Source organism: Vulpes vulpes, chromosome 11 (assembly GCF_048418805.1).
Source record: "Vulpes vulpes isolate BD-2025 chromosome 11, VulVul3, whole genome shotgun sequence".
NCBI classification, from domain to species: domain Eukaryota; kingdom Metazoa; phylum Chordata; class Mammalia; order Carnivora; family Canidae; genus Vulpes; species Vulpes vulpes.
This window is the reverse complement of record NC_132790.1, coordinates 77,726,004-77,751,035: the sequence shown is the minus strand read 5'-3', so window position 1 is coordinate 77,751,035 and position 25,032 is coordinate 77,726,004. Positions and strand designations below refer to the sequence as shown.

Here is a 25,032-nt window from a genome sequence, read left to right as displayed (position 1 = left end):
CCCTGAGGGGAAAACTGGAGCATTACAAAATGAAAACTCTCTAGGCCAACACCTTCATTGTATAGACCAACATGTAGGCTCAGAGATTAGGCGACTTGCCCAAGGAAGGAATGCTTTGTGATCTACCTTTTTTTTTTTTTTTAATTAAAAGATTTTATTTATTTATTCATGAGAGACACAGAAAGAGAGAGGCAGAGACATAAGCAAAGGGAGAAGTAGGCTCCATGTGGAGAACCCGATGAGGGATTCGATCCCAGAACTCCAGGATCACACCTTGAGCCAAAGGCAGACGCTCAACTGCTCAGCAGCTCAGCCACCCAGGCATCCCTGTGATCTACCTTTTGTTTGGGCCACAAAGACCCTTGTATTAATAAAAGACAACTCACAAAATTCTAGGTCCTGGATCCTCTCTCATTCTGTAGAAAAGTTGTCCCCAGGTTCTGGCTGGATTTTTTATTTGGTTTGCTTTTTTTTTTTTTTTTAAAGATTTTATTTATTTATTCATTATAGACATAGAGAGAGAGAGACAGAGACACAGGCAGAGGGAGAAGCAGGCTCCATGCCGGGAGCCCAATGCAGGAGTCGATCCTGGGACTCCAGGATCACGCTCTGGGCCAAAGGCAGGTGCTAAACCGCTGAGCCACCCATGGATCCCTGGTTTGGTTTTTGACAGATGAGAAGGCTGTGTGGTGGAAGCTTGGTCTAAAGACACACATCAGCCATTTTCCTTTGGGAGCCCCCAGGCAAGCCGTGTTCCCTCTCCACAAGGCACAATCTTCAACTGCTCATCTATTCCATGTGAGAGGCCTCTGCCTCCACTGGAGCTCCTCCCTAATCCATGTGCCCTGCCTCAGAGGACCCTTCACTGCTCTCTCAGCCCAATGACAAAGGACAGGGGAATATCTAGGAACGGTCACTATAGTCACTAATTTAAGAAAAGCTTGGGCCTATCTTCTGCTCACCATTGATTCCAGAGCCAATAGCCCAGATCAGGTTCTGGGAAGCCATCAGAGACAAACACTAACCTTTTCCCCTCTGGATCCAGGGTAGCCCTAAAAGAAAGCAAAAGGTACATTTAGGATCAGCCCTATAGGACCTCTAGGTTTGGTGCAAGAGTGGAAGGAATCCCTGAATATGATGGCGAGGTGTGTCCCCACCTTGTGCTCCAAGTTTTAGTGGGGGCTGTAGCAGTAGACACAAAGATGTCCCCGAGGGTTATGTTTATACCAGGCCTAAATAGAACATTGCTTTTCTTACTCACAAAGGCCTGAATGAAGGTTTCCAACTACTTTTTCGTTCAGAAGCTTGACCCTCCCTGCCCAGGAGAATAGCAGGAAGGACATCTGTATGCCCTGTGTCCCAGGCATGATGCCCCACAAGGCTGGTATAGGCAAGCATTCCGGCACTGGGCTTTCCAATATCTCTAATGTTCCCCAAACCCAGATGGCAGTTTGCATCTTTGTGGACAGCAGCTGTTCCAGAATTTAGAAGACCTGGGAATGTCCACCTGGACCAACACACTGACCTTGGAGCCCATTGGTCCTCTTGACCCTGGCAAGCCCATCACACCCAGGTCACCTTTTTCACCCTGTGGGAATTAGAAGAAGAAGGAGGAAAGGACCTACAGTGACTTTTATAGAAAAACAGAACCAGGAGAATCAGGGACAAGATTAGGATGAACCAGGGACATTGGAACTGGCTGATGAATCTGAGGATCCCCCCATGCTCCCTTGTTCATTCCCAGGAGTTCAAGGCTCCATAGTCCACACTTCATTATGATATTTAAGATTAAACATAAAATGAAATTGCCCAAGGCAGAGCAGAGCAGATCTCCAAACTAAATGTTAAGATGCTATAAATGCTCCATCTGTTATTGGAGTGGGTTGTGGGAGGGTGGGGAGAGAGCATGGGGGCACTGGGGCCTCACAGGACTAAGTGTCAGCCCCCCCAACCCCAATTAAAACTTTACCTGCTTTGTTCTTTGCATAGGTAGGGCCTTTCAGGCATTTCCATATACTCTGACCCTAGGTTTGCAGCCAAACAGAGTGAACATCAGCCCCTGGGCATGTATTATTGAGACAGGGGGCTAAGACTCATGGGTGGGCTCTCGATGTTACCCCTCAGAATGGTTTGCAGTGGGAACTTTCAGCACTGTCTGTGCTAAAAATTCTATACCAGTGATAAAATGTAGAAATATAAGATACTCATACTTTAGAATGTTTTTAGAAGTCACATTAAAACAGGTGAAATTGACTTCAAGAGCATTTTATTTAATCTAATTATCATTTCAACATATAATCAATATAAAATTAATGAGATATTTTACATTCTATTTTTCATAATATATATATTTGAAACCTTTGTGTATTTTGTATTTAAATCACATCTCAAATCAGGCATTAAATTTCCATCCAAAATACTTGATCTGTATTTAGAATTCATAAAATTTAGAGCTGAAAAAGCAGATTCACACATTCAAGTCACTCCAAACATGCTTAAAGATTTTCAATTAACTGAACTGAGTAAAGGTCTTTAAATTCAAACTTAAATAAAAAATTCAGTTCCTCAACTGAGGAAAATGTACCAGGCACATTTTAAGGAGGCACTATACAGTGGATTTTTAGAAAAATATCCTTGGGACTTTTCCTAAGAGGACTGGGAACAGTTTTCTATTCCCATAATAAATATAGCTGGTAAGTCAATCAGAGCACATAGAGACATTCACCTGCCCATCCCTAATTTCTGTAGGTCAAATCTGCACTCAATAGTCTCTGAACAAAGAAAGAAGAATATAAACAAAGGCATGGATGTAGGTGTGTCAGCTTTCCATAATCTGTCTGAGGAATGGGATTTCATCAGCATTTGGCAATCCCCGTCTAAATGTAGGATTCTAGTCTTTCCAGCTAGCCAGTGTCTACCCCCTCAACCACCATTCTCCTGCCAACAGCTTTTCAGACACAAGCCCTTCTTGAGGTCCTCTCAAACAAACAAACAAACAAACAAACAAACAAAAAACCATATGCTAACTCTGAGGACAAAGGAGAACTAGGGCCCCTGTGAAAGAGGGAAGCAGCCCCTCATTTCCCCCCAGAAGAGAAGTAGAGCTATTGAGTGGACCAAGGTCATGTAGTCCAACCGAAGGAGAAAGTATATGGGGACCTCTGGGCTTCTCTTGTTCTTCCTCTTAAGGAAATGAGTTTCACTATGTGCCAAAGGCCAGGGGGGCTGACATCTTCTCATATTCTGATACCACACGAGTCCTGAGAGTGTCTGAAACTTACCCTGGGTCCTTCAGGGCCCACTGGCCCGGGCATGCCAGGAACACCTGGGGGACCAGGTCTACCCTTCAAAAATGAACAACAAAAGTCAGGATGACTGGGTTTGTTTCCCTCCTTCCAGAAAATAAAATTTGTTTTGGGGGTTCAACAGGAACTGTGTAGTCCCTAAGCATGGCCTCTGGGTTACCCATCCCCACCCTCTAAAGACTGATGGCCTAGAAAGTTGGGTCACTTAGATATAAGTTAAAGTCCTTGATATCACATTATGTCAACATATAAGTTCTTATTCTACTCAAGACATGGAAGTTGGTGGGGGGTGGGGGGCGGGTAGGAAGGCAGTGAAGGGATTCTAAACTTCTTGACTTTTTGCTCTTTATCACCTTCATCTACCCCGCCCCCCAATGTTCCTTGCATTCCAATAGGTTCTCCCCAAGGACATGGTGTGGAATGGGATAGGATTTGGTGTACTAGCAGATGTTGTTGGTATTCCCTCAAAAACTTTTTCACTTGTTCACTGTTCCCATCCCCCAGGGGCTACCTGCCTTGCTGCCACAACTCATTCCTGCAACCTGCAACTGTGGAATTTGCCCATGGGCAACTGCAGCTGCCTTGCAATTTAGGTACCTGCAGCCATAGCCCCACTCCCTTACTTCAAGGCGGGACAAATTCTGTGGTTCAGTTCACACTCCAGAGCTCCCCAAGGAATAAGGCTGAAGATGAACTTCATCTGATACCATGCCAAGCTGGGCTTCTCCCCTTGTACCATCCAGTTCCCTCTTGGCTCAGGATCCTCCTGAAAGAGCTTCCATAGTTCATTCACTTGCCCATGGCATATGTGGCCTCTACCTCTGCTTCTAGGGAAACCAGCCTAAGCCAGGAGCTATGAAAGAGCAAGCCTTATGAGAGCAAGTGGGAGGGGGGACTTGTGGTCTCTCTCAACCTCTGTACCCATTGGCTAGTTTTGCAGTTAGCTTAGCTAGACATGTGGAAGGCTCAACCCCTAAACCAGAGATCACAAATGCTGGAGTGTGTACTGGTTTCTACTCTTGCCTCTCATGTTTATGGCAGACATCACTAATTGATCACGGTCTTCATTAGTTTTGAGCATGGAGACCATCCCAGAATCCTTTCCAGCCTGCACTTCAGATAATCACTACTATACTTTGGCTAGAGCTGTGATCTGGGCCCTGGAGGGATATAATTTTGCTCTGCAAAGGTCCATTTGAGGATTTTGTTGATAGTGAAACCACCTGAATAAAACATTTAACCAGCAAAATAGTGATTTATATTTAGAATCATGAGCATCCTTTTTTTGGTCAAAGTTTTGCACCTCCTTCTATCACCAAGACCCACAGATTCAGTGCCAGCATCTGTTGACTACAGTGAATGGTTGCTGATTTACTCTTTCCTGACATGAATGAGAGTCTTGATGACATGTGTTTGGTTCACTCAGAGTGCCTGTGACCTTAGGTAACCCATTTATTTCAGCTGGGCCAAAAGGCAAGAGCCATTTGCTTCTGTGTTGCACTTCATTCCAGTATAATCAAATAGACAGTGAGAGTCATTTTGTGCCCTCTAATGGATAGCAGGATGAGATGCTCTGAGGTTGGGGAAAATTCGGCCAGGCTTGGCAGCCCCTGGGAGAAGTCCAAATGTCCAAATGTCCCCTGGGACTAGAAGTCCATAGTAGCAGGCTCTAGCTCTTGAACACAAGAGCGGGCAGAAAGAGCCCACTGTCATCATCAGAATGGCAGTGGGATTACTGTCTACCTGGGTACTGGAGCCCAAGGAAGCACCTGATGGTCCCCCCTACCCCTAGGAGTGTGCGCACATGTGTGCACATACACATCCCTCCCCCCACATGTGGAGCACGGTTGCCCATGTAATGCTGACAGAACAGCATGGACCATACCTTCCTTCCTGGTAGGCCAAGCTCCCCCTGTGGATGGAGAAGACAGGTAAGCAGAGGCTGCTTTGGAAGAGAAGTTCTGGAAGCACAGAGCTTAGTAGGGCTGATGGCTGGGCATGACCATGTGGCTTGGTTGCTTGGCCGCTCACAGCACCCCTGCCATGTCAGTGGGCCAAGCTGAAACACACCAGTGGGATCTCATACCTGCAGCAGCAGCCCCATCATTATGGAGCTCATCCTCATGCACTAAGGCAGAATTAGCGCATGCTTTGAAATCTCAACCAGAAGATTCTCAGTGGCATCCCCAGGATATAGGCTGGAATTACCAAGGAGAGGCAGACGGAAGGTAATAGTGGCTCATACCTTTTCTCCCTTTGGTCCTATCTTGCCAGGAAGTCCCGGTGGACCCTACACAATCAAGATGAGAAATGAAAAAGTATATATCAAACCAAGGCAGGACAGGGTGGTGAGGAAGGCAGGACTGGGAGGGAAGCTCTTAGCCCACTGGACTCCTCCAACAGCTTGCAGACTCGGGGCTCCAAGGACCCCATGAAGGACCCTCTTGTGCCCTCCAAACCAGTCTCCTGTCCTCTTCTAGCTTTCTCTGAGCTGTTTCCAGTGGTGCCATGGTTACAACTGAAGAGTCTTGTTTGCTGAAAACAAGATGCTTCATCACCTCTCTTATCTTTTTAGCTGCTCTCACCAACTTTCCCTGAGGCCCTGATAAGAGGGAAGTTCCGTTTTGTACACAGGAACAGCCAACTTAGAAATTCCTGTGCTGGATCTCTGGGGACCAGTTGCAGTGAAAGCCTTTCTTAAGATGTTAAGAATGTAGGCAATGGAGCAGTTTTGTCACGTTGCCCAGCCACAGGAATGGAGCGGACTCTAGCTTCAGGATTCTAGCACCTACTACTAAAGCTTGGCACATCCACAGCCAGAGTGCAGCTACTTTTTGCTCACACGTCTATGAAATGCTCAGTTGGCTAACTGCTTCCAAATTCCCTAGTACAGCAGAGAGGAAATCCTCATCCCAAAGATCTGCAGGTGAACACGCCTAATACAAAGCCTGTTTGAAATAAGATTCCTATGAGACTTGTCCAAATACCAAACAGCCCCCTCAGCAGCTCCCAAACCTACCACCTTAGAATCCCCTGAGGATCTTTTAAAAATCCCAAAGACCAAGGCATATCCCAGATCAATTACATCACAATCTCAAGGAGAGGTGTACAGTCATCATGGGTTTTTGAAACTCTCAGGGGATTCTAATGAACAGATAAGTTTGGGAATCACTGTCTTTGGTTATTCTCCTGTTTCAGGGGAGGGGGGAGGAAGAGAGTTATCATTTCATTTCCCCCACCTCATCACTTCCTTTACCCTCCCACCTTCCCTTCCTCCCTGCTTCTCTCCCTCTCCATTCCTCCTGGTCTGGGCTCCCTTTTATGGAAAGAGGGTTTTCTGGGAGGGTGGCCTCACCACCCCACCTCCTCAGCCACCTGCCCAGTAACCCACTGGGGACTGGGCTGGCCCCACCACCTGGCCCTTAGAGCTGTGCCTCTTTACTTCAGAGCTGCATAGGCCAGCTTGGGTAGATGGTGCCAAGTCCTTGGGGATGAAAGGCCAAGGGGGCACTGATGCTCCCAGAAAGTGTGACTTAGAGGGGCAGAGGTTCCCTGCTCCCCAAAGCCTGTGATCCCAGTGTAAAGAGAGGCCCAGGACAGTGCACCATCCAGGCAGGGTGACTGAATGTTGTTTCATTGTTCCATTTTTTATTATCAAGCCTGTTTTTTCCATTTCTTAAAATGGGCTGGAATGATTTGACCAGGCCACTGTGCTCTAGCTCAGTGCTTCTCAAACTGGGATGTGCAGAGGTTTCACTAGGGGGTCTCACTAAAATGCAGATTCTGATTGCAGGGCTGTGTGAAGGGGGAGGGGAGAAGAGATCCTACATTTCTAACAAACTCCCAGGGGATGTCAATGCTACCCGTCTGCAGATCTCACTTCACTTGGGAACAGCATTTTACAGTGTGTTCTAGGGCAAGGGAGGGGTCTGCAAATCCCCCTTCCATTGGGCAGCACGTTCTCCGTTAAGACTTGAATGGACTGCGTGAGGTTCGAGATGGGCAAGCATGGCTGGAGAGCTGCTGGTCTGAAGTCAGCTGAGAACCCCCCTTTCCTTCCCATGTTCTGTGGTCCTCACATGCTCCGAGACCTGAGGAGACTGCCAGAGGTGGGAAGGTAGAAATCCACCTGAGAGGTATTCCTTAGGGTACCCATCTCGCCTATCTGCAGACTTCCCAGCCCCTCTGCAGCAGCCAATTCTGGGTCCAAAGGTCTGTTTTTATTGCATCCAATAAAATTTATGGAGAACTTTTGACAACCCATGCTCTGGTGGAGACTGCCCACAACATGTGAACAAGATACACAATGTCCTTGCTCTCAAGACCAGGGGTGGGTGAGCTGTCTCTGTTAAGAGGCAGATAGCAAGTATCTTAGACTCTGCCTCTGATACAGTATCTCTGTCACAGCCACTTACTGTGGCAACAAAGGCAGCCAGAGACAATACAACTTTAATTATAAAAACAGATTGTCGGGATTCCTGGGTGGCTTAGCAGTCGAGCATCTGCCTTTGGTGTGATCGCCATCCAGGGATTGAGTCCCGCATCAGGCTCCTTGTGAGGAACCTGCTTCTCTCTCTGCCTGTGTCTCTGCCTCTCGCTCTGTCTCTCTCATGAATAAATAAGTAAAATCTTAAAAAAATAAATAAACAGGTTGTCGTCAGATCTGTAGGCCATAGTTGGCCAGTCACTGCCATAGGGCCTGTATTTTACAAAGGGAAAACCAAAGAGACCAGGGAAAGTCACGAAATGAATAAGGAAACTGTAGTAAGGTGAGAAAATGATGCAGAGAATGAAAACAGGTCATTGGGATGGAGTGTGATGGGGAAGGCTACTGTAGACTGTGGTTGAGGAAGGTATTTCTAAGGAGCTGGTCTGCAAATTGTTCTGAGTGACAAAAGAGTTGGCTGTGGTAAAAATCAGAGGGAAGAACATTCCAGACATTCAGACCCATAAGCACAAAGGCCCTAAGGCTGGAAGAAGCTTGGCATGCTCCAGGCCCCAAGAGATGTGCATTGGGTGGGTGATGGTGGTGGTATAAGACAAGGTAGGAGAGACAGGGAGGGTCCTCTTCAGGGGGCAGGGGTGGAGAGAGAATTTGTAACTGAGGGTGAGGAGTCTGGCTCTTAGTCTCCTGTGACCAGAAGCCATAGGAGGGGTTAACAGAATTCATAAGGCGATTGGGCAACTGGAAGGGGTAACAGAATTCATAAGGCAATTGGGCAACTGACTGTTGCTTGTACTCTCTTTCCCCTTCCATGGCAGACCTCCAAACTCCAGGCCAGGGAGCATTCCTCCTTGATGGACCCCCGCTCCCATGCAGGCCAGAGGAGCCAGGGTCTGTATGACAGGGTCTCTGGAGAGTGCTCTTGTTTGTCTAGAAAAGCCTCCCTCTAACGTTTTGCCTGTTTCTCACTCTTCCCTTTAGCTTTAGTGGGGAGCAGTGTGTTGTCTGGTTGCAGTGTCTGGGGGCAAACGAAGGTCAGAGTAACAAGTTCCCCATTACCTCCACTTTCTGGCACTCCTTGGTCCACTGGCAAGGGTCCATGGTCACAGAAGGGGCAACCCACTGTCACCAAGTGTTTGATGATAATTATAATAATAATCCCACCCATCTAGGCAGCAGCTCATTTGGTCCCCTCACCACTCCCAAAATCCAGTACTGCAGGGGTAATTATCTCCATTGCATAGATGAGGAAATCAAGGCTGAGAGGTCAGAATTCACCCAGAAGAGAATCACTGTTCTATCCATGTGGCCCTGGAGCTGGAGGTGAGCTCTTAGAGAAGGAAAGACAGCCCCCATGTTACTTTAAAAAGGGCAGCTCTAAGAGAGTCTCTCCAGTGGGCTTCATTGCTCTGAACAGAAGACAACAGGAGAGGATCTGGGGGAATGAACCAACCTGGGGGCCAGGGGGCCCAGGGGAGCCGAGTGATCCTTGTGCACATGAAGACTGCGTGGTCTCCAGTTCCAGGATGAGATTCTTCATGTCTGGGGACAACAGCTTCAAAGCAAAGCAACACATGGTTACAAGCCAGACTTGGGGGACAGAAGGGTCACCATCCTGGACACAGACCTGCTCCGCAGTCCAGTCCTCAAGATACCCAAAGGGTGTCTCAAGAAGATGACCTTCTGGGCCCCCACTTACTGGTCTCTCTTGAGACATACCTAGCTTGAATGGATTATAAAGATAGAATAGCCACTTTGGATGGAGTTAGGAAGCTCATTTCAGGGGCTTTTATCCAATATCTAGGACAACACTGTCCAATGGAAATAAAATGCAAGCCACCAGTGCAAGCCACGTATATAGTTTTAAATTTTCTGGTAGCCACATAAAAAAGGTAAAGAGAAAGAAGTGAAATTAATTTTCATAATATATTTAACCCAATATGTCCCAAATGTTATCATTTCAACATGTATTCAATATTTAAAAATTACTCATGAGACATTTTACATTCTTTATTCATATTAAGTCCAGTAAAAAAAAATCCAGTATTCCATATCAATAGCCCATCTCAACTCGAACCAGCTGCATTAAAAGTGTTCAAGTCACATATGGCTAAGTGGCTACTGCACTGGGCAGTACAGTTCTTAGAATTTCTGGAAAAATCTGAGAATCTCAAGTCCCTAGAATATCCTGGCCCATTGTCATCTAGCTCAGCTTCCCAAATCCTGCTCTTTCCCTCTTCCCAAATTGGGCTCCCTCTCACGCCTCAGTATGGCTATCAAGGCACCATTTCCTGCATCACCTCACAGAAACAGCCTCCATTCAGTATAGGCTGTGGGAGGGAATTTCACAAATACTTGGGAAGAAAGGGAAAAATCCATATCTGAGCAGCTGTAGGGAGTCTCAAAAGTTTTTAAATCACCTCATTGTTCTCAGGAAGACAGGACACTTTGTCAACTCCAATTTCCAGCTGCGAAGAATCTCCCTCCGTAGCTTATTTAAGACAGTGGAAGAACAGACACACACCAGAAACTGCTAAATGCCTGTTCTAGGGTCCAACCTGCTCCGTGAGAGTAAAGGTTTGGATCCCTCAAAAAGAATCTGGAGGCCACTCACCTCAAGCAGGCGGCTGTGGGGGGGGCGGTGTGGCAGGCACTGGGGAGCCAGCATGTCTACTTTCTCATGACTCCTAAGGTACTCACCAGACTTCGGCCCCCTCTGAAAAATGGTGGTGGGAACAGTGGGGGTGGAGGGGGCGTCAGGAGGCAGCATGCTCTGTGGCTACCACGCTTCTTCTGATCCAGGCCGGGAAGGGCTGTGCAGAGAAAATCGCTGCTCATTAGCATGGGGTCAGTGCCGGGGCCTCTGTCGTCCCCACTGAGAGACCCATGCGGTACCTGAGATTTCTGAGTTTGATTTCTAATCCATTTACATGAGTGCGCCTTCTGTTTACTACTTGATGTAACCTTCCCCCAGCCTTCAGTAAACGAAGATGGTTGATAAACAAGCAGGTGGTATGGACACTGTGGCCATAATAAAGTCCATTTCTCCCTCTTCTGGGACTGACTTGTCATTTAGCAGATGTGACAAGGAACGCAAAGTTCAGACCTATAAATCACCTCTAATAGGTCAGAAGGCAGTGTTTGCTAATTATTTTGATGGTGTGCTCAAAGGGCATTGTTCAGGGAGTGGGCAGCTAGGGCCTGAGGTGGTGTTGATTTTAAGAGACTCAGAGCCCTGATTTAACACATATATTTGACTCTGGACTCTACACACACATTTGGTGTCACCCATATTCACTAAAGAGTTTACAGTTTAATGACTCAATACATGGGTGTGAGGAGATGAATGGAGGGCCCTGGACCCTGATTGCTTTATACAACATGGGGTCTTGCCCATGTTCAACGTTAGTGTATGCTCAGTGTTGAAGTATACCTTATGGAAAGGATGCAGATCATGAGTCTACAGCCCAACAGATTTCTGCAAAGCAAACACACCCTCGAAGCCAGCCCCGCCCTCCCCCCCAAATCAAAACACATAACTCCCCAGCATCCACAAGCCCTGTAAGCTCCTGTCCAATCTCTGTGCTCCTCCCTCTCCACCATACTGACTTCCAACCCCACGGACTCATTTTATCTATTCTGGAACTTTATATAAATGGAATCAAACAATATGAACTCTTGTGTTTGGCTTCTTTTGCTCATTGTAGCATTCATGGGGATCATTCAGATTGTTGCTTGTCGTTGTTCATGCTGAATAGAGTTCCACTATGTGGCTAGACCACAGTCTGCTTATCCATTCCACAGCTGCTGCATATTGGGTTGACAACCACTACATACCCCACCAGAATGGCTAAAATGAAAAGGACAGAAAATAATAAATGTTGGCAAGAACATGGAACAAATAGAGCTCTCATACACTGGCCAGGGGGAGTGTAAGTTGGTTCAACCTCCTTGGAAAACTGCTTGGTATTGTCTACTGCAACTGAATACAGGCAACCTCTATAGCCCAGCAATTTCACTCACAGGTATTTACCAACAGACAAGCAGGCATATGTTCACCAAAACACATGTACTAGAATATTCACAACAGTAATACCCATATTTGCCACAAGCTATAATTTTACAGTATCCAGTTTGGGTCTTATGATGGTATCCTCACCTCCATTCCTTAGTCGAACCTCTGACCTCATAGAATATGGGGCAGGTCACTCACCATATGCCTCTTGGCCCTGAATCCAGTTTCTGTCTTATCTCTCAGGGGCCTCTGATTGTCTACTGTTTGCACCCTCTGCTCCAGGACCTGTCTGTGGACATTAGGCAGCTGCTCCATGCATATCCACACACTCACTCTCCAGTGGAGGAGCATTCCACTGACCTGTGCCAGTAGTCCTCAGTCCTCTCTGACCCAGTGCCTCCTTTTGTAAGAAATATTTTGTGAAGACCCTTTTATTACCTTGAAATGAAATTAACAAATTATACAATAGACATACACAATTTTATTTTTTTAAGATTTCACTTATTTATTTGAGGGAGAGAAAGAGAAAGAAAAAGAGCACAAGCAGGGAGATTGGCAGAGGGATAGGGAGAAGCAGGCTCCCCATTGAGCAGGGAGCTCAATACAGGGATCAAACTCAGGACCCTGAGATCATGACCTGAGCTGAAGGCAGATGCTTAACCTATTGAGCCACCTGGATGCCTCTGCATACACAATTTAAAAAATCAATATAATCTTACAGCAGCCACATGTGGAGGTGGCCTCTCAGGGCCATGGAAGAGTTGAGGACAAAAAAGGAAGGGATCACTGCAAACATTACTGAGAAGAAAGAAACGAGGAAGGGGCCATTGTGTTGTAGGAGTGAAAGAGGAGGGTGGTTTTGAGATGGCAGGGACCTGGGACCACAGTGATCAGAGTAGGAGATGGAAAAGTCAAAAGAGGTACTGGTTTGTGGGGAAAGCTATCAAATTTGGTTAGACATTTGTTCATTTGAGCACATGCCTTCCCAGGCACTGGACCAGGCTATGTGGGGGGTAGAAAGATGCCTGACTGGTGCTCCCAACATGCAGACAGTAAGTCCTGTGGAGCTTGAATGGCTGCCAAGGTCCTTCTGTTCATATCCCACTCCTCCCAGCCACACCTAGCCTAATCCTAGAGACTCCTATTCATTCATCAAAACTGTCAGGTGCCACTTCCACCAGGAAGCTTTCCTTGATTTCCCAGGTCACGGTTGAGAGTCCTGCCATGTTTTTCTCTGGGCTTACCCCATGTTAGCTCATACCTATAGGGTAAAACAGTTTCCTTGTATCTCCCTGACTACAATGCTTTCTGGGAGGATGTAAGCCAGTTTTTAATCCCCAGGTTCTAGCACAGTACCTAACATACACTAGATACTCCACAAATGCTTGCTGAATTCATAATAATAATAATAATAAAAATCCCAAACAATTACTTCATGCTTAGGCACCAGTGAAATGCCCCATACATATAAATTCATCTAATCCTCACAGCAATCCTGAAAGTTAAGTACTATTGTTATCATCACCCCCACTTTACAGATCAGTTAACTGAAGCAAAGAAGTGAAGCAATTTGCCCAAGGTCATACAATTAGCAGCAGGGTTCTAGGCTTCTTCCTCCTGATCCCCACACTCTTCCACATGTGGGTGGAAATAAAGGTCAGGAGCTCAGAGAAAGGAAAGGGGCTCCCATAACAACTACCTGAGATATACAGCATCAAGGGTTTACAACCAAAAACCATCAGGAACACACGTGTGGTTGCACAAAACTGGCCCTACTGGCTCATTGTGAAGGAAGATGCACACCAGGGGCCCACGGGGCATCTTGTAAGAGGCTGTTAGAAAGGATTTGTTCTAGGATTTGGGCCTTCACTAGATGATGCTTGCGGGTGGGGGAGACTTGAGGAAGTGAAGTCTGGACTCGCTCTGGATTGGATGGGGTCAGGAAGTGAAAGTTAGTCTATAACTATCTTAATTCTTATCTAGCAGAAGAGAAGAGCAGAGGGAGACTGAAGCTGTGGGTAGTAAAGCAGCAGCTGTCACTCATATTAGCAAGGACAGGCGGATAGTTGGCCATTTGTGTGGTTGGATGGTGGTCAGGTTTTGTCTGTGTCTGATAGGGTGATACAGTGGCCTTTTTTTTTTGTCTTGGGCCTTGTCTGATGCTGTGCTCTGAAACTGTTCTCATTCAACAGAACACCATGGCCTAGCTGTGAGTGGCAGATCCATTCCACCTGTCATGAGCTGCTTTCTCTCTCTCAGGGGAAAAAAACACTGCAGTACATTGTCATAAAATTTGACATCAATGCCAATCATATTCCTTTTCAAATTCCTTCAAGTAGCTCTCCTGGAGTGCAGAGTAAGCTCAGTGGGGCAGCTTCCACTGTGTCCCTTGCCTTGGGCACATGGGGAATTTGGCAGCCGCGCACCAGCATCCAGAACCCTCTCGGCGCTCCCTAGTGGAAGTTCCTCCTTTGCCGCTCTTGGCCGAGGCTGTGGTTTTCTGCAAAACCTCTGTCAGCCAGGGGCACCTGAGAGGTCTGCACATTCACATGGCTCTATGCACTCCTCGCCATTGATTTTTCCAGGCCATGTATGGCCTCCAGTGCCTCCCTTTACACTACATTAGGTGCGGTCTTCCACAGATGAAAGACCCCGAATCATTTATTTATTTTTTTTTTAAATTTTTTTTTATTTATTTATGATAGAGAGAGAGAGAGAGAGGCAGAGACACAGGCAGAGGGAGAAGCAGGCTCCATGCACCGGGAGCCCGATGTGGGACTCGATCCCGGGTCTCCAGGATCGCGCCCTGGGCCAAAGGCAGGCGCCAAACCACTGCGCCACCCAGGGATCCCCCCCGAATCATTTAAAAGCAATTCTCTTATTTCTTCCTGGAAACTGGAGAACTCTTTGGTGAACATAAATTATCAGTTGCTTTTCCTGCTGAGGCATCTGCATTGTTCACCTCTCCTCATCCCTCCTTGCCTTTTCCCCCTTGACCTTGACTTCACTTTCAGCAGGTGAAGAGCATCTATTTCTGCCTATCCCCCAAACTCCCTGGAGATGTTTGTTTTTAGCACAGTCTAGTTTATTTACGGCTCATTCCAACTCAGAATATTTCCATCAGGTGGATGTGTTTGGGAACAGCTTCCCGCCCCTCCCTCCCTGTCAACTAAGCCAGGACTTCACATGTCTATTTTAGTGTCATCTGAGTGGCCTGTGGGTCTCTTTCAGGACTAGGCTGCCTCCATGGAATCGTGTCTAAGCCCAGGGTCCAGCTTGGAAAAGCCCCAGCAGGCTCTGTGGTAATGGAAACAATCATGTGTGTATGAACATGGGGCCTGCAGAAACCCGGGTGTGCCATGTGGCTCAAGCCCAGGCAGCTGCCTTGGAAACGCCAACTCCCATGGAATTTCAGGACCACTTGCCCTGACTTAAAGACACTGAAGTCATACTGTACATGGCCACTGCAGTGCCAAATCATGGGTAGAAATAAAGCTAGGTCTAATGCAGGCTTGTGGCAAGTGTCTTGTTTTTGTTTCTGTTTTGTTTGCCATTGCAGATGCTGACTTTGCCTTTGCACTCAATACCCACTTACTCTTGGGTGCATCCTTGGAAAGTGTGATTTACTCGCACTTACTCCTGAAAACATAGGGACTTGGATAAAAGGGTATGAGTCTGGGTGCAAGCGACCATGTGATTCGCACAGCTCATTTCTGAGACTCAGATTCCTTACCTACACCATAAGGAGTCTGGCCCAAACCATCTCCAAATTCTGTTTTCATACATATGATACCAGGATCTCCACTGTATCCACCTGTATCTCCCACTCATGAGACCAGCCCATCAGTAGGTCATGAAAGACAACCTGTTTCTGCCTCCTGTTTTTTGCAGCAAGAAGAACTCCCCCATCCCCACCGCTCAATCAAGCAAATGTACCATTAGAAGCCACCAAAGGAAAGAAGTCACATAAACATCCTGCCTTTGCGGGGTGGGAAACTTCTAGGTGCAGCCATATATTACCTATTCTGCAAATGCTCAGAGTTGGGGGACTGCTCAGCTTCTTACTTCCGCCTCCTCCCACTCTGAGGCCTCTCCCTGCCTGTTGGAACTTGCAGAAGGACGAAAGGAGAGAAGAGGTGAAGGACACATGCTCTGTGCAGCACTGAGTGTTCTGACCATGAGTCAGATGTCTCAGCTACAGTGAATTTCTCATGATAGCTCATTTCAATTTGCTCAAAGTTTTTCCTGATTCACATATTCCAGAGAAGGCTATGCCCTATACCTTTTCTCTAACCCCTACACATACCCCACACATCTTGAAAACAAATTCTGATCCTAAAAGTTGAAAGTATTTGAACTGCTCTGAAAGACCAAGGTAGGAATTTGCCATCTTGCAATTTGCCTGAGTGGATATGGGGAGCAGGTGAGGGCACAACCTACAAAGGATATGATTTGGCAGTTTGGTGGCTACTGTCTCTGGGGCAGTGTGGCCACATGACCCAAGCTGTCAGCCTGGAGAATAATGGACAACATCTCGGCCACCCAATACCATGGCTGGCCCCAGACCATAGTGTGTGATGTTACTTCAAAGCCAAAGGAGCAGCAGCCGCCTGCCTCAGACCTCAAAGTTAAGGTCACAAAAGGGGCACACCCAAGCACACACACACACGCTCATGAGTGTATATCAAGGTCCCCACCAACTCCATTGTCAAATCCCTTTTATGTGCAATTCCAACACTGATCGAGAAGTTTAACACTTAAAGACTGCTGAAAGCACTCAGAACAGGTCTTTTTTTTTTTTTTCAAGTCTGCTTTCTAAGCCTTTTTTCTAAACAATGCACACATCATATATGCAGGCATACAACACACACACACAACTCACCTGAGCAGCAAGCTGAGAAACAGAGCAGTCCTGAAATGGTGAGCAGGTGAGTGAAGCTGAGTGATAGACCAGTCATTGTGGGCAAGGCCCAAGGAGGGACTGGCCAGGGAACACACGCTGGCGACAGGCTGAGATTTGTCACGCCTATGAGCACTCCCAGCTGGGCATTTGGGGTGGGAGTCAGCCAATCCCTGCTTTGGTGTTGCTTCTGCCCCAGATGCCAGGGGTCCAGAGGCCAGTACTCAGCTCCCGGGAGCAGAAACAGGTACACGGTGTTCTGGCCTCAAGAGAGGCTACAGTGGGGACAGCTTGGGGGAAGAAGAATGCCCCTGTCCCAAGGAAGGAGGTGAGGTTGGGAGCAAGGAATACTGATCGCCCTTGCCAGCCAAGAGGAAATGGGAGTGCAATCCGTCTAAAAGGCTGCTTTTCATTTAGCTCAGAAACTGCCCCTGTCAATACTGTTCTGGCAAGCCTCAAAGTCCACCCCCACTGTGATTGTTCTGGGGGAATCTGTCCTCCTCTACTTCAAGGAAGATCTCTGTCACCATGTCTGTGCCAAGGTGCTGCCAACAAAGATAAACTTAATTTTTAAAATTATAAAGATTAAAAATATATATACAGATATGCAAAGAAATATATATATATATACATATATATAAACATATATATATATCCAAAGGGCTAGTGAAGTAAACCTTCTTGGATGAAGCTTGCCTATAAAATAATAAAATAGCATACACCAGATACATGTGGAATCTGATAACTTTATAATCATACCCAATGCACATGCATGCACACGCACAAAATTCTAGATCATAAAAGACAAGATTATTAGTACTTAGCAATAAGCACCGTTGTTTTAACCAGGTTAGTAGAAATCATCAGTTATTGTAGGATTCAGAAAACTTTTTCCAGAAAGAGCCAGATAGTAAATATTTTAGGCTCTGTGGGCTGCACAGTCTCTGTTACAACATAACTCTACTATTATACATGAAAGCAGCCACAGACAATAAAGCAGCGTAGTTGTGTTCTATTAAATTTTTATTTACAAAAATAGGAAGCAGGCTGGATTTGGCCTGCAGGCTGTAGTTGGCTGACTCCTGAGCTATAGCCTTCAGAAGAAATGTTATTCCTTGTATTCACTCATTCATTTATTGTTTCATTAATTCATAAACACATATTGAACGCCAAATGTTTCCAAGACTCAATGACTAGACACAGTTCCTGTTCCTGGCATGTGTCACTCAGTGTCATGGAAAGAATATAGGCCCTGGAGTCAGCAAACACAGTCTGGAGTTACCCAGGCTGCCACTTACTAGCTGTATAACGCTGAGGAAGTTACTCATTCCCTCTGAGTCTCAATTTTCTCATCTATAAAATGGGTAGAGCAAGACTCATCTTGTTAGATTATTGTGAGTACTAGAGCTAAGGATTTCAGAGTTCCTGGAATAGAACAGGGCTCTTAAATCGACATTTTCAGAGATAATGATTTTGTACTAAAAAGGACAAAAAGAGAAGTGGCTAACACAAGGCTGGGGATGTTTAGAGGGATTTGTACCAGGAAGTGATGGATACCAGTTGGGGGGAGGAATGTAAGTGAGAAATCAGGGGAAGCTTCCTGGAAGAGGAGAGCCGAACTTTGAAAGCAGAGAAGATTTGCTGGTACCAAGATGAAGCTCCTTTCAAAGGGAAGAAAGGGTTTAGGTTCTGTTTCTTGCCTGGAGCATTACCTTCTGTTCACACAAACAGAGTCTAAGACATCAGAGAAAGGATGAAGGGCATGGAGTGCTCAATCTAAAATCCCAGACCATTGTGGAAATATCATCAGCATCACATTTTCCCAAATTCTTCTGTGTTAGGTCATAGCCCCACAGTGCATTATTTTTCAAATCCCATTAAAAAAACCTTGGAGATGGAAATTTTGCCACTTTTCAGCACCAAAAGCACTTCCTTTTTACCATTCAACATCAGACTGTTCCTAAAAAGGTTGACACATGGGGCAGCCCAGGTGGCTCAGCAGTTTAGTGCTGCCTTAGCCCAGGGTGTGATCCTGGAGATTTGGAATTGAGTCCCACGTCGGGCTCCCTGCATGGAGCCTGCTTCTCCCTCTGCCTGTGTCTCTGCCTCTTTCTCTGTGTCTCTCATGAATAAATAAATAAAATATTTATAAATAAATAAATAAATAAATAAATAAATAAATAAATAAATAAAGGTTGACACATGTAAACCACTGAGCTGCACTTTATTGTAAAAACAAAGGAGACTGGCCTAGATGGTCACTGAGGTCTTATCCCACTCTGATGTTTGAATCTCTATTTTGACCTAATGACTCAGGCTCATGAATCTCTGTCTCTTTTCCATGTTGCTCTCCTTCTGCAACTCACTTTCCTGTATTATTCTGTTTCATTCTCTATCTCTCCAAGGACTAAGAGCCAAATCTCCTTGAGTCAGATGCCTAGATGTAAACTCGACTTACTGTTAACTGCCCTGCCAAGCATGCCAGCCTGAGATTAGGAATCCTGTTCTCCAGGCCTGGTGTGACCAGTAATGTGCCGTGTCACCTTGGATAACTCACTTCCCCTCTGGGCCTTGGTTTCCCCAAATGTGAAATGGGAGCAATTGGACCAGAGGAGCTCTAAGCCCTTTCTAGCTCTGGCTTCTACCATGGGCTAGGATTTCTGAGACTTAAACAGTCCTTCATAAGGGCCCTGGACAGGGATTGAAGAACATTCTTTCCCCTTCTCCCCCAGTGAGCCATCCCATGCCCTCGAGGCAGGTGGCCTGCTGAGTTCCCACTGGTTACTTCACCCAGGCATCAGCTCACCACAGCAGAGTGGCCTGCAAAATCTAATTCATAATAAAGGTTTCCGGGGCCTTCCTGCAGCTGTCAGCAGGTGTCATATTCACAGTATTTTGTCTTAATTGCAGCTCTGGTACTTATCAACCAAGCCAGAAGTCCACTTCTGGAATGCGGCCTCCCTGGGCGCCGTTCCAGAAGTCTTGTCCCCCTCTGCCACATGCAGGCCTGTTCCCTGCTGTTCTGGGTCAAAGCAGAGTCCTCTGTGCTTCTTCTCCTCCTATGTCTCTCACTCCTGCTGCATAGAGAGATCTTGAGGGCTGGATAACTTGGCATCCTCCCCCAGGACCCAGAGTCTCCAGTGTGAGGCAAAAACCCTGCATGTTTAAAGGCATAGCCTAGGGATGCCTGGGTAGCTCAGTGGTTGAGTGTCTGCCTTTGGTTCAGGGTGTGATCCCAGGTCCTGGGATTGAGTCCCCCAATAGGCTCCCCACGGGGAGCCCCCTTCTCCCTCTGCCCATGTCTCTGCCTTTCTCTGTGTATCTCTCATGAATAAATAGAATCTTTAAAAAGAATTTAAAAATCAAAGGTATAGCCTAGGGTCCCACCAGTCCCAGGGTACCTCAAGTCTGCTGTCTCATCCCCGAACCTGGGTGGGCAGAGATGTAGATTGGATGATATGGGTCCTACTTTCCGACAAATACTCTCTCCTTTTCCCAACTTTGTTCAGGTTCTCAGCAAGGCCTTGGACTTGGGTTTCTGTGTATGTCCTGGCAGAGTTTAGGTTTAGCAAGAATCTGGCAAAGTCAATTTAGAGTGAATCCCCACCCTTGATAGCTGAGCAAGTTCCTCATTCCCCCTACCCTTGCTATCTTAGCACCCTGGTCTGCCTTCAGCACCCTGGTCTGCCTTCAATCTGCCTTCACCTTCAGAGGTGAATTTAGCAAGAATACCCCTATCCCTGAGGTTTCCTCTTAATAATTTTCCATCCACTGACACCCTCGCTTCCAACTAGCTCTTTGGCTATCAATCCCCACTCATTCCTACTGCATTCAGAATTGAGCCCAATCTCTTTCTCCTCTTGAGACCGGCTTGCCACCTGGGGCAACAGTCTTGAACAGTCTTCTTTACCATTTCAACAAGTAAATGCCACCTCCAAGAGAGCCCTATAACAGGTTCTACTCGATTTATTGAATGCTTCCTATGTGCCAAGTCCTTGTATGCCACATGGATATAGAAACAAATAAGCGCAAGGTCTAGGATCTGGAGATCAAAGAGTTTTCATCCTATCTGCTAATGTGAACTGACTGGCACAGATTTTCTGAAACATCATGTTAAGAAGGATTCTGAGGATAGAGGCTCATGACTTCCTGGTATCGGGCTCCCTGAGATGAGAGGAAGGAGTGACACCTGTGCTGCATACTTGCAGGCCCATGTTTAGCAAAATCCTCATCATGAAACAAGGACAACACTGCACTTCCATGCACCACTGCATTTAATCCTCAAAGCACCACTATCCTCATTTTACAGAGGATAAAAGGACTCTTGGAGAAGCTGTCATTTGGTCCAGGTCACACAGATAGTACAGAACTGGAGTCAGAGTTCAAAAGGGATCTTGCACACAGCCCTGTGAGAAGGGGCCCTCCAGTTGGCCAACTTGCCCAGCCCTTGAGGGATGGCTCTCCATCTTTATGCCTCCCACCTCTCCTGCTGTGCTCACTGCTCTCGTGATAGAGCAGGGAGGTTTCCCTCTGGTCTGGCCCTTTCCTGGCTAGCAGGCTCATGCCACTCCTAACTCCCAGCCATGGACTTTACATCTAGGAGCCCCCCTCAGAGTTGTGGCTGTGTAGAGAAGGCTAGCACTCCCCCCAAATGGGGGCTCCTCCTTCCATAGGCCAGAGCTATCCCTGAGAAGTGGCTGTACTTCCCAGCTCCTGCAGTGTGAATAGCTAGGGGCTCTCGACCCTTCTTGCCAATGGTTCTGCCTGGGTACAGAGGACTCAAACCTGAGGGGATGGTGGTGGCACACATGAAAGGGGCCTGCATCCCTGAAGGCCAGCATGGAGGTGAACTGCCCCCAACCAGACACTGGACAGTTAGGTGAGCATAAAATAAATTTTGATTCAATGAAGTCACTAAAATATTGGTGCTTATTTATTACAGCAGACAGCATTACCCTAACCTGGTAATGAGGTGCCAACAATGGAAACTATTCTGTGAGCATTCAATATCCTTCTTTGGTTCCCACAGCAACTGTATGAAGTATTAGATTTATCATCTTCATTTTTAGCCAAGGCTCAGAGATTTAGGGATGTACCTATGATCATACACAACCAGTAGGTAGTAGGCCAGGACTGAATCCAGATGGTCTGACACTGGAGACTTCCAGAGATTTGGTTACTAGCACAAAGTAGCAACCTCTCTCCCCCACTACCAGCCAGCCAGAATGGGCACAGAAGCCCAGGAAGAATGGCAGATGTCATCTTGGCCAGCTGGTGTTAGAGAAGTTTACCAACACCTCATTGCATGCCTTTTTAATCAAACCTTACATTTACTCATCTTTGGGCCCCAGTTTCCTGGTTTGTAAACTCACATAAATAGACAATCTTAGTTGCTCCTCATTATGGCCACATAAGATTCAATCACGTGTGCTAGCAGGCTTCAAACATCAACCTTTTCTGTTGAATAGTTTACTCTTCAAAGCAAGCAATGAATCTGTGATTCATTTGGAAATCTACTCCAAAAAACAGAAGATGCAGGGACAAGGGGATATGTGGTAGAGTAAATATAGCAAAATCAAAGCAATTGCAGAATCTATTTGGTGGGTGTATTTGCTAAGGCTGCCATAACAAAGTACCAGGGTGACTTAACTAACAGAAATTTATTTTTTGCAGTTTTGGAAGCTAGAAGTCCAAGGTTAAGGTGTTGGAAGGTTTGGAAGCCTCTCTCTTTGGCTTGCAGATGGCCACCTTCTAGCTATGTCCTCATGTGGCCTTTCCTCTCTTTGAGCATCTCTGTTATCTCTGTGTATCCAAATCTCCTCTTCTTATAAGGACACCAGTCAGATTGGATTAGGGCCCACCCTTATCGCCTCATTTAACCTTAATCACCTCATTTAAAGGCTCCAGCTCCAAATACAGTCACATTCTGAGGTCCTGGGGGTTAGGGCTTCAACATATGAAACTGGGGGAGGGGGCACTCAGCCCATAATGTGGGCATAGTGGTGTTCCCTGGATAATTTTTTCCACTCATTTGAATGTTTGAAATTATTCATAATAAAAAAGAATAATAGTAATAAAAAGAAATGGAAAACCAGAAGATACCTCCACAAGGGTTAGGACTGGGGGTGGATCAGAGCTAGGGCACCAGCCTTGCCTAGAGAAGCCTGCGGTCACTCATGAAGACACCTTGAGCAGAAATTGAATCCCCATGAAGAACATGTTCTCTTCTGCCCCCTCCCCTGCCAAGAGGGACACCTCAAGGAAGAATGGCTGCCCTAGTTAGGTGGATGAAAGAAAATCTCATCCTTGACAGTACTTTTTGGTCAGTCATCTATCAAAGGTGACTCCTTTGTACATAGATTCAAGAGACAGCCCAGCCCCCTTTCCTGCCACAAGGGAATTTTTCGACCTTATCTAAAGGAAGGCATCTGTTTTTTTGAGTTCAAGTTCTAATTTGACAAAATGGCATGTGGTAAACAGAAAGGAAGGAGGAGACAATGTTATTAGGAGCCAAGGGAACATCAAGAAACCTCCCTAAGACTGGCTGCGCCTTGGCTCTGAATTTGATTACAGTGTCCAGCATAAAACAGTGAGCACTATTAAATCTTCTGCTACAGCTTGACAGGGAAGGCCAAGTTTGTAGAGTTATTTGGGAGATCTAGCAATAGGTCAGAGACAAAACTCCCCAGCTACATTGGCCTAATGGGTGGGTTATTTCCAATATCCACTGACAACTAGGTCCAAGTGGAAAGACCCTGTGTTTCTAGCCACTACATTTCCACACCTTCATTTTTCCATGGTGACATTCTAGCTCTATTGACATATGGGATTCAAAACCACATGGCTCACTTAGCCCTTTTCCTAGAGCACCTCTCATCCCTACCCCTACTGCCTTCAGTATTTGTCATTTGAGGGTACATAGCAGGTGAGGAGGGGGTAAGAAGGTTCCTGGGATCCCCTTGGCCTCATCCAGCACAATCATTTCTACTTATTGGTCTCACTGAATTATTCAAATTTCTGGATCCCAGAAAGTGGGGGAATCTCAGGTTGACCACTTTGGACTCAACTGAGCAATAGAGTTTCACAATCAAATAGGTTGGAAAGATGAGCCTTAGGCTTTCCACAGCACTGTAACTGTGTGACTTTACCATTCTGAGATCTCAATTCCTATTGCTGCTTTTCGATCTTAAAGACGTTTCAAGACCAAAAAATCCCATCCTGTGTGCTCCAGATGAGAGACTCTGTTTTGTGTATATAAGTGGAATTCTGTTTAAATGTTTAGAGTAGGTAATACCTCATATGATTCAAAATTCCAAAAGTCCAAATGAGCATACATGAAAATTCTTCTCCTTCTGTACCAGTTTCAATTATTTATTATCATTTAGTTTTCTGTGTATTTTTTCAGGAATATTTTATGCAGAGACAAGCAGATAGGTAGGTATAATATATTCCCTCTCTTCTTCAAAAGGTTACTTGAATGTACGATTATACATATGCTACTCCTTCTTGGTTTCCTTACAGTATTTCTGAAGAGATTATGTTCTATAATTACATAAAGTGCATCTACATTCCTTTCTATGGCTGCATAATATTTCTTCATTTGGAAGAAATTTTACCTGAAGCAGAAAACAAAAACACTCCTTAAACTACCTTTATGTAGCCTGAAAAATCAAGAATCAACATACTCAGTAATATGCACAGAACACTTATGATTGCTAAGCACTAGCCTACAATGACCTTAAGTATTATTAATATTTTCTCCCTTTGACAGGTAAGTATACTGAGGCTCACAGAAGTGCCCAGGTAGGTGACAGAATCATAACTTGAACTCAGATCAGTCGTCTCCTTGTCTTAGTTGCTCTGCTTTCACACAAATTCCAACTACTTGTGCAGCCTGAGACACCACCAGGTGATCTACTTTGCTCCTCATTAATTACTTCATTTGTGTTATTTTAATGTCACAAATAGACTAGAGTTAGTCTTATGAATCTTCTTCTTCAATACAATAGTCTGGTACATAGTAGAAGGTGCAATAAACATTGGCCCTTCTGTTCATGGGAAGTATATAAAAAATTATATATCTCAAGTAATTGCCATAAATAACTTAGAGATGGAAAATTGATTTAAGCAGACTACTACTACTACTACTACTACTAATAATAATAATAATGATACAGAGAATCTGAATCAATTCAAGTGGATTATATCATCCCATTTAGAAAGATAAAACTGAATAAAATGCAAAGTGGTGGTAGATGGGCACATAGTCAGAAAATTGAGCATCTTGTCAAATCAGCCACCATTTGCTGGTATTCAATTTGAAAATTTCATAGTTAAAAATCTCCTCTTACTGCCTGGGATGGCTCAC

At 45.7% G+C, this 25,032-nt stretch overlaps 1 protein-coding gene across 4 annotated transcripts in view; it reads right to left on the bottom strand.

The window, feature by feature from the left end:
• Positions 1-25,032, bottom strand: part of COLQ (collagen like tail subunit of asymmetric acetylcholinesterase) — a 57,342-nt gene that overhangs the window by 21,327 nt on the left and 10,983 nt on the right. For 2 of the 4 annotated variants that reach the window (XM_072726813.1, XM_072726816.1), the window contains exons 2-8: positions 10,450-10,562; positions 9,203-9,304; positions 5,551-5,595; positions 5,191-5,217; positions 3,282-3,344; positions 1,526-1,588; positions 1,026-1,052 (exon numbers count right to left, since the gene is read on the bottom strand). In XM_072726813.1, the coding sequence (XP_072582914.1) occupies positions 1,026-1,052; positions 1,526-1,588; positions 3,282-3,344; positions 5,191-5,217; positions 5,551-5,595; positions 9,203-9,304; positions 10,450-10,562 (440 nt within the window). Of the gene's footprint in view, positions 1-1,025; positions 1,053-1,525; positions 1,589-3,281; positions 3,345-5,190; positions 5,218-5,550; positions 5,596-9,202; positions 9,305-10,449; positions 10,563-16,646; positions 17,076-25,032 lie in introns of those variants that run through there. The other 2 variants (XM_072726814.1, XM_072726815.1) reach the window with 2 other exon arrangements.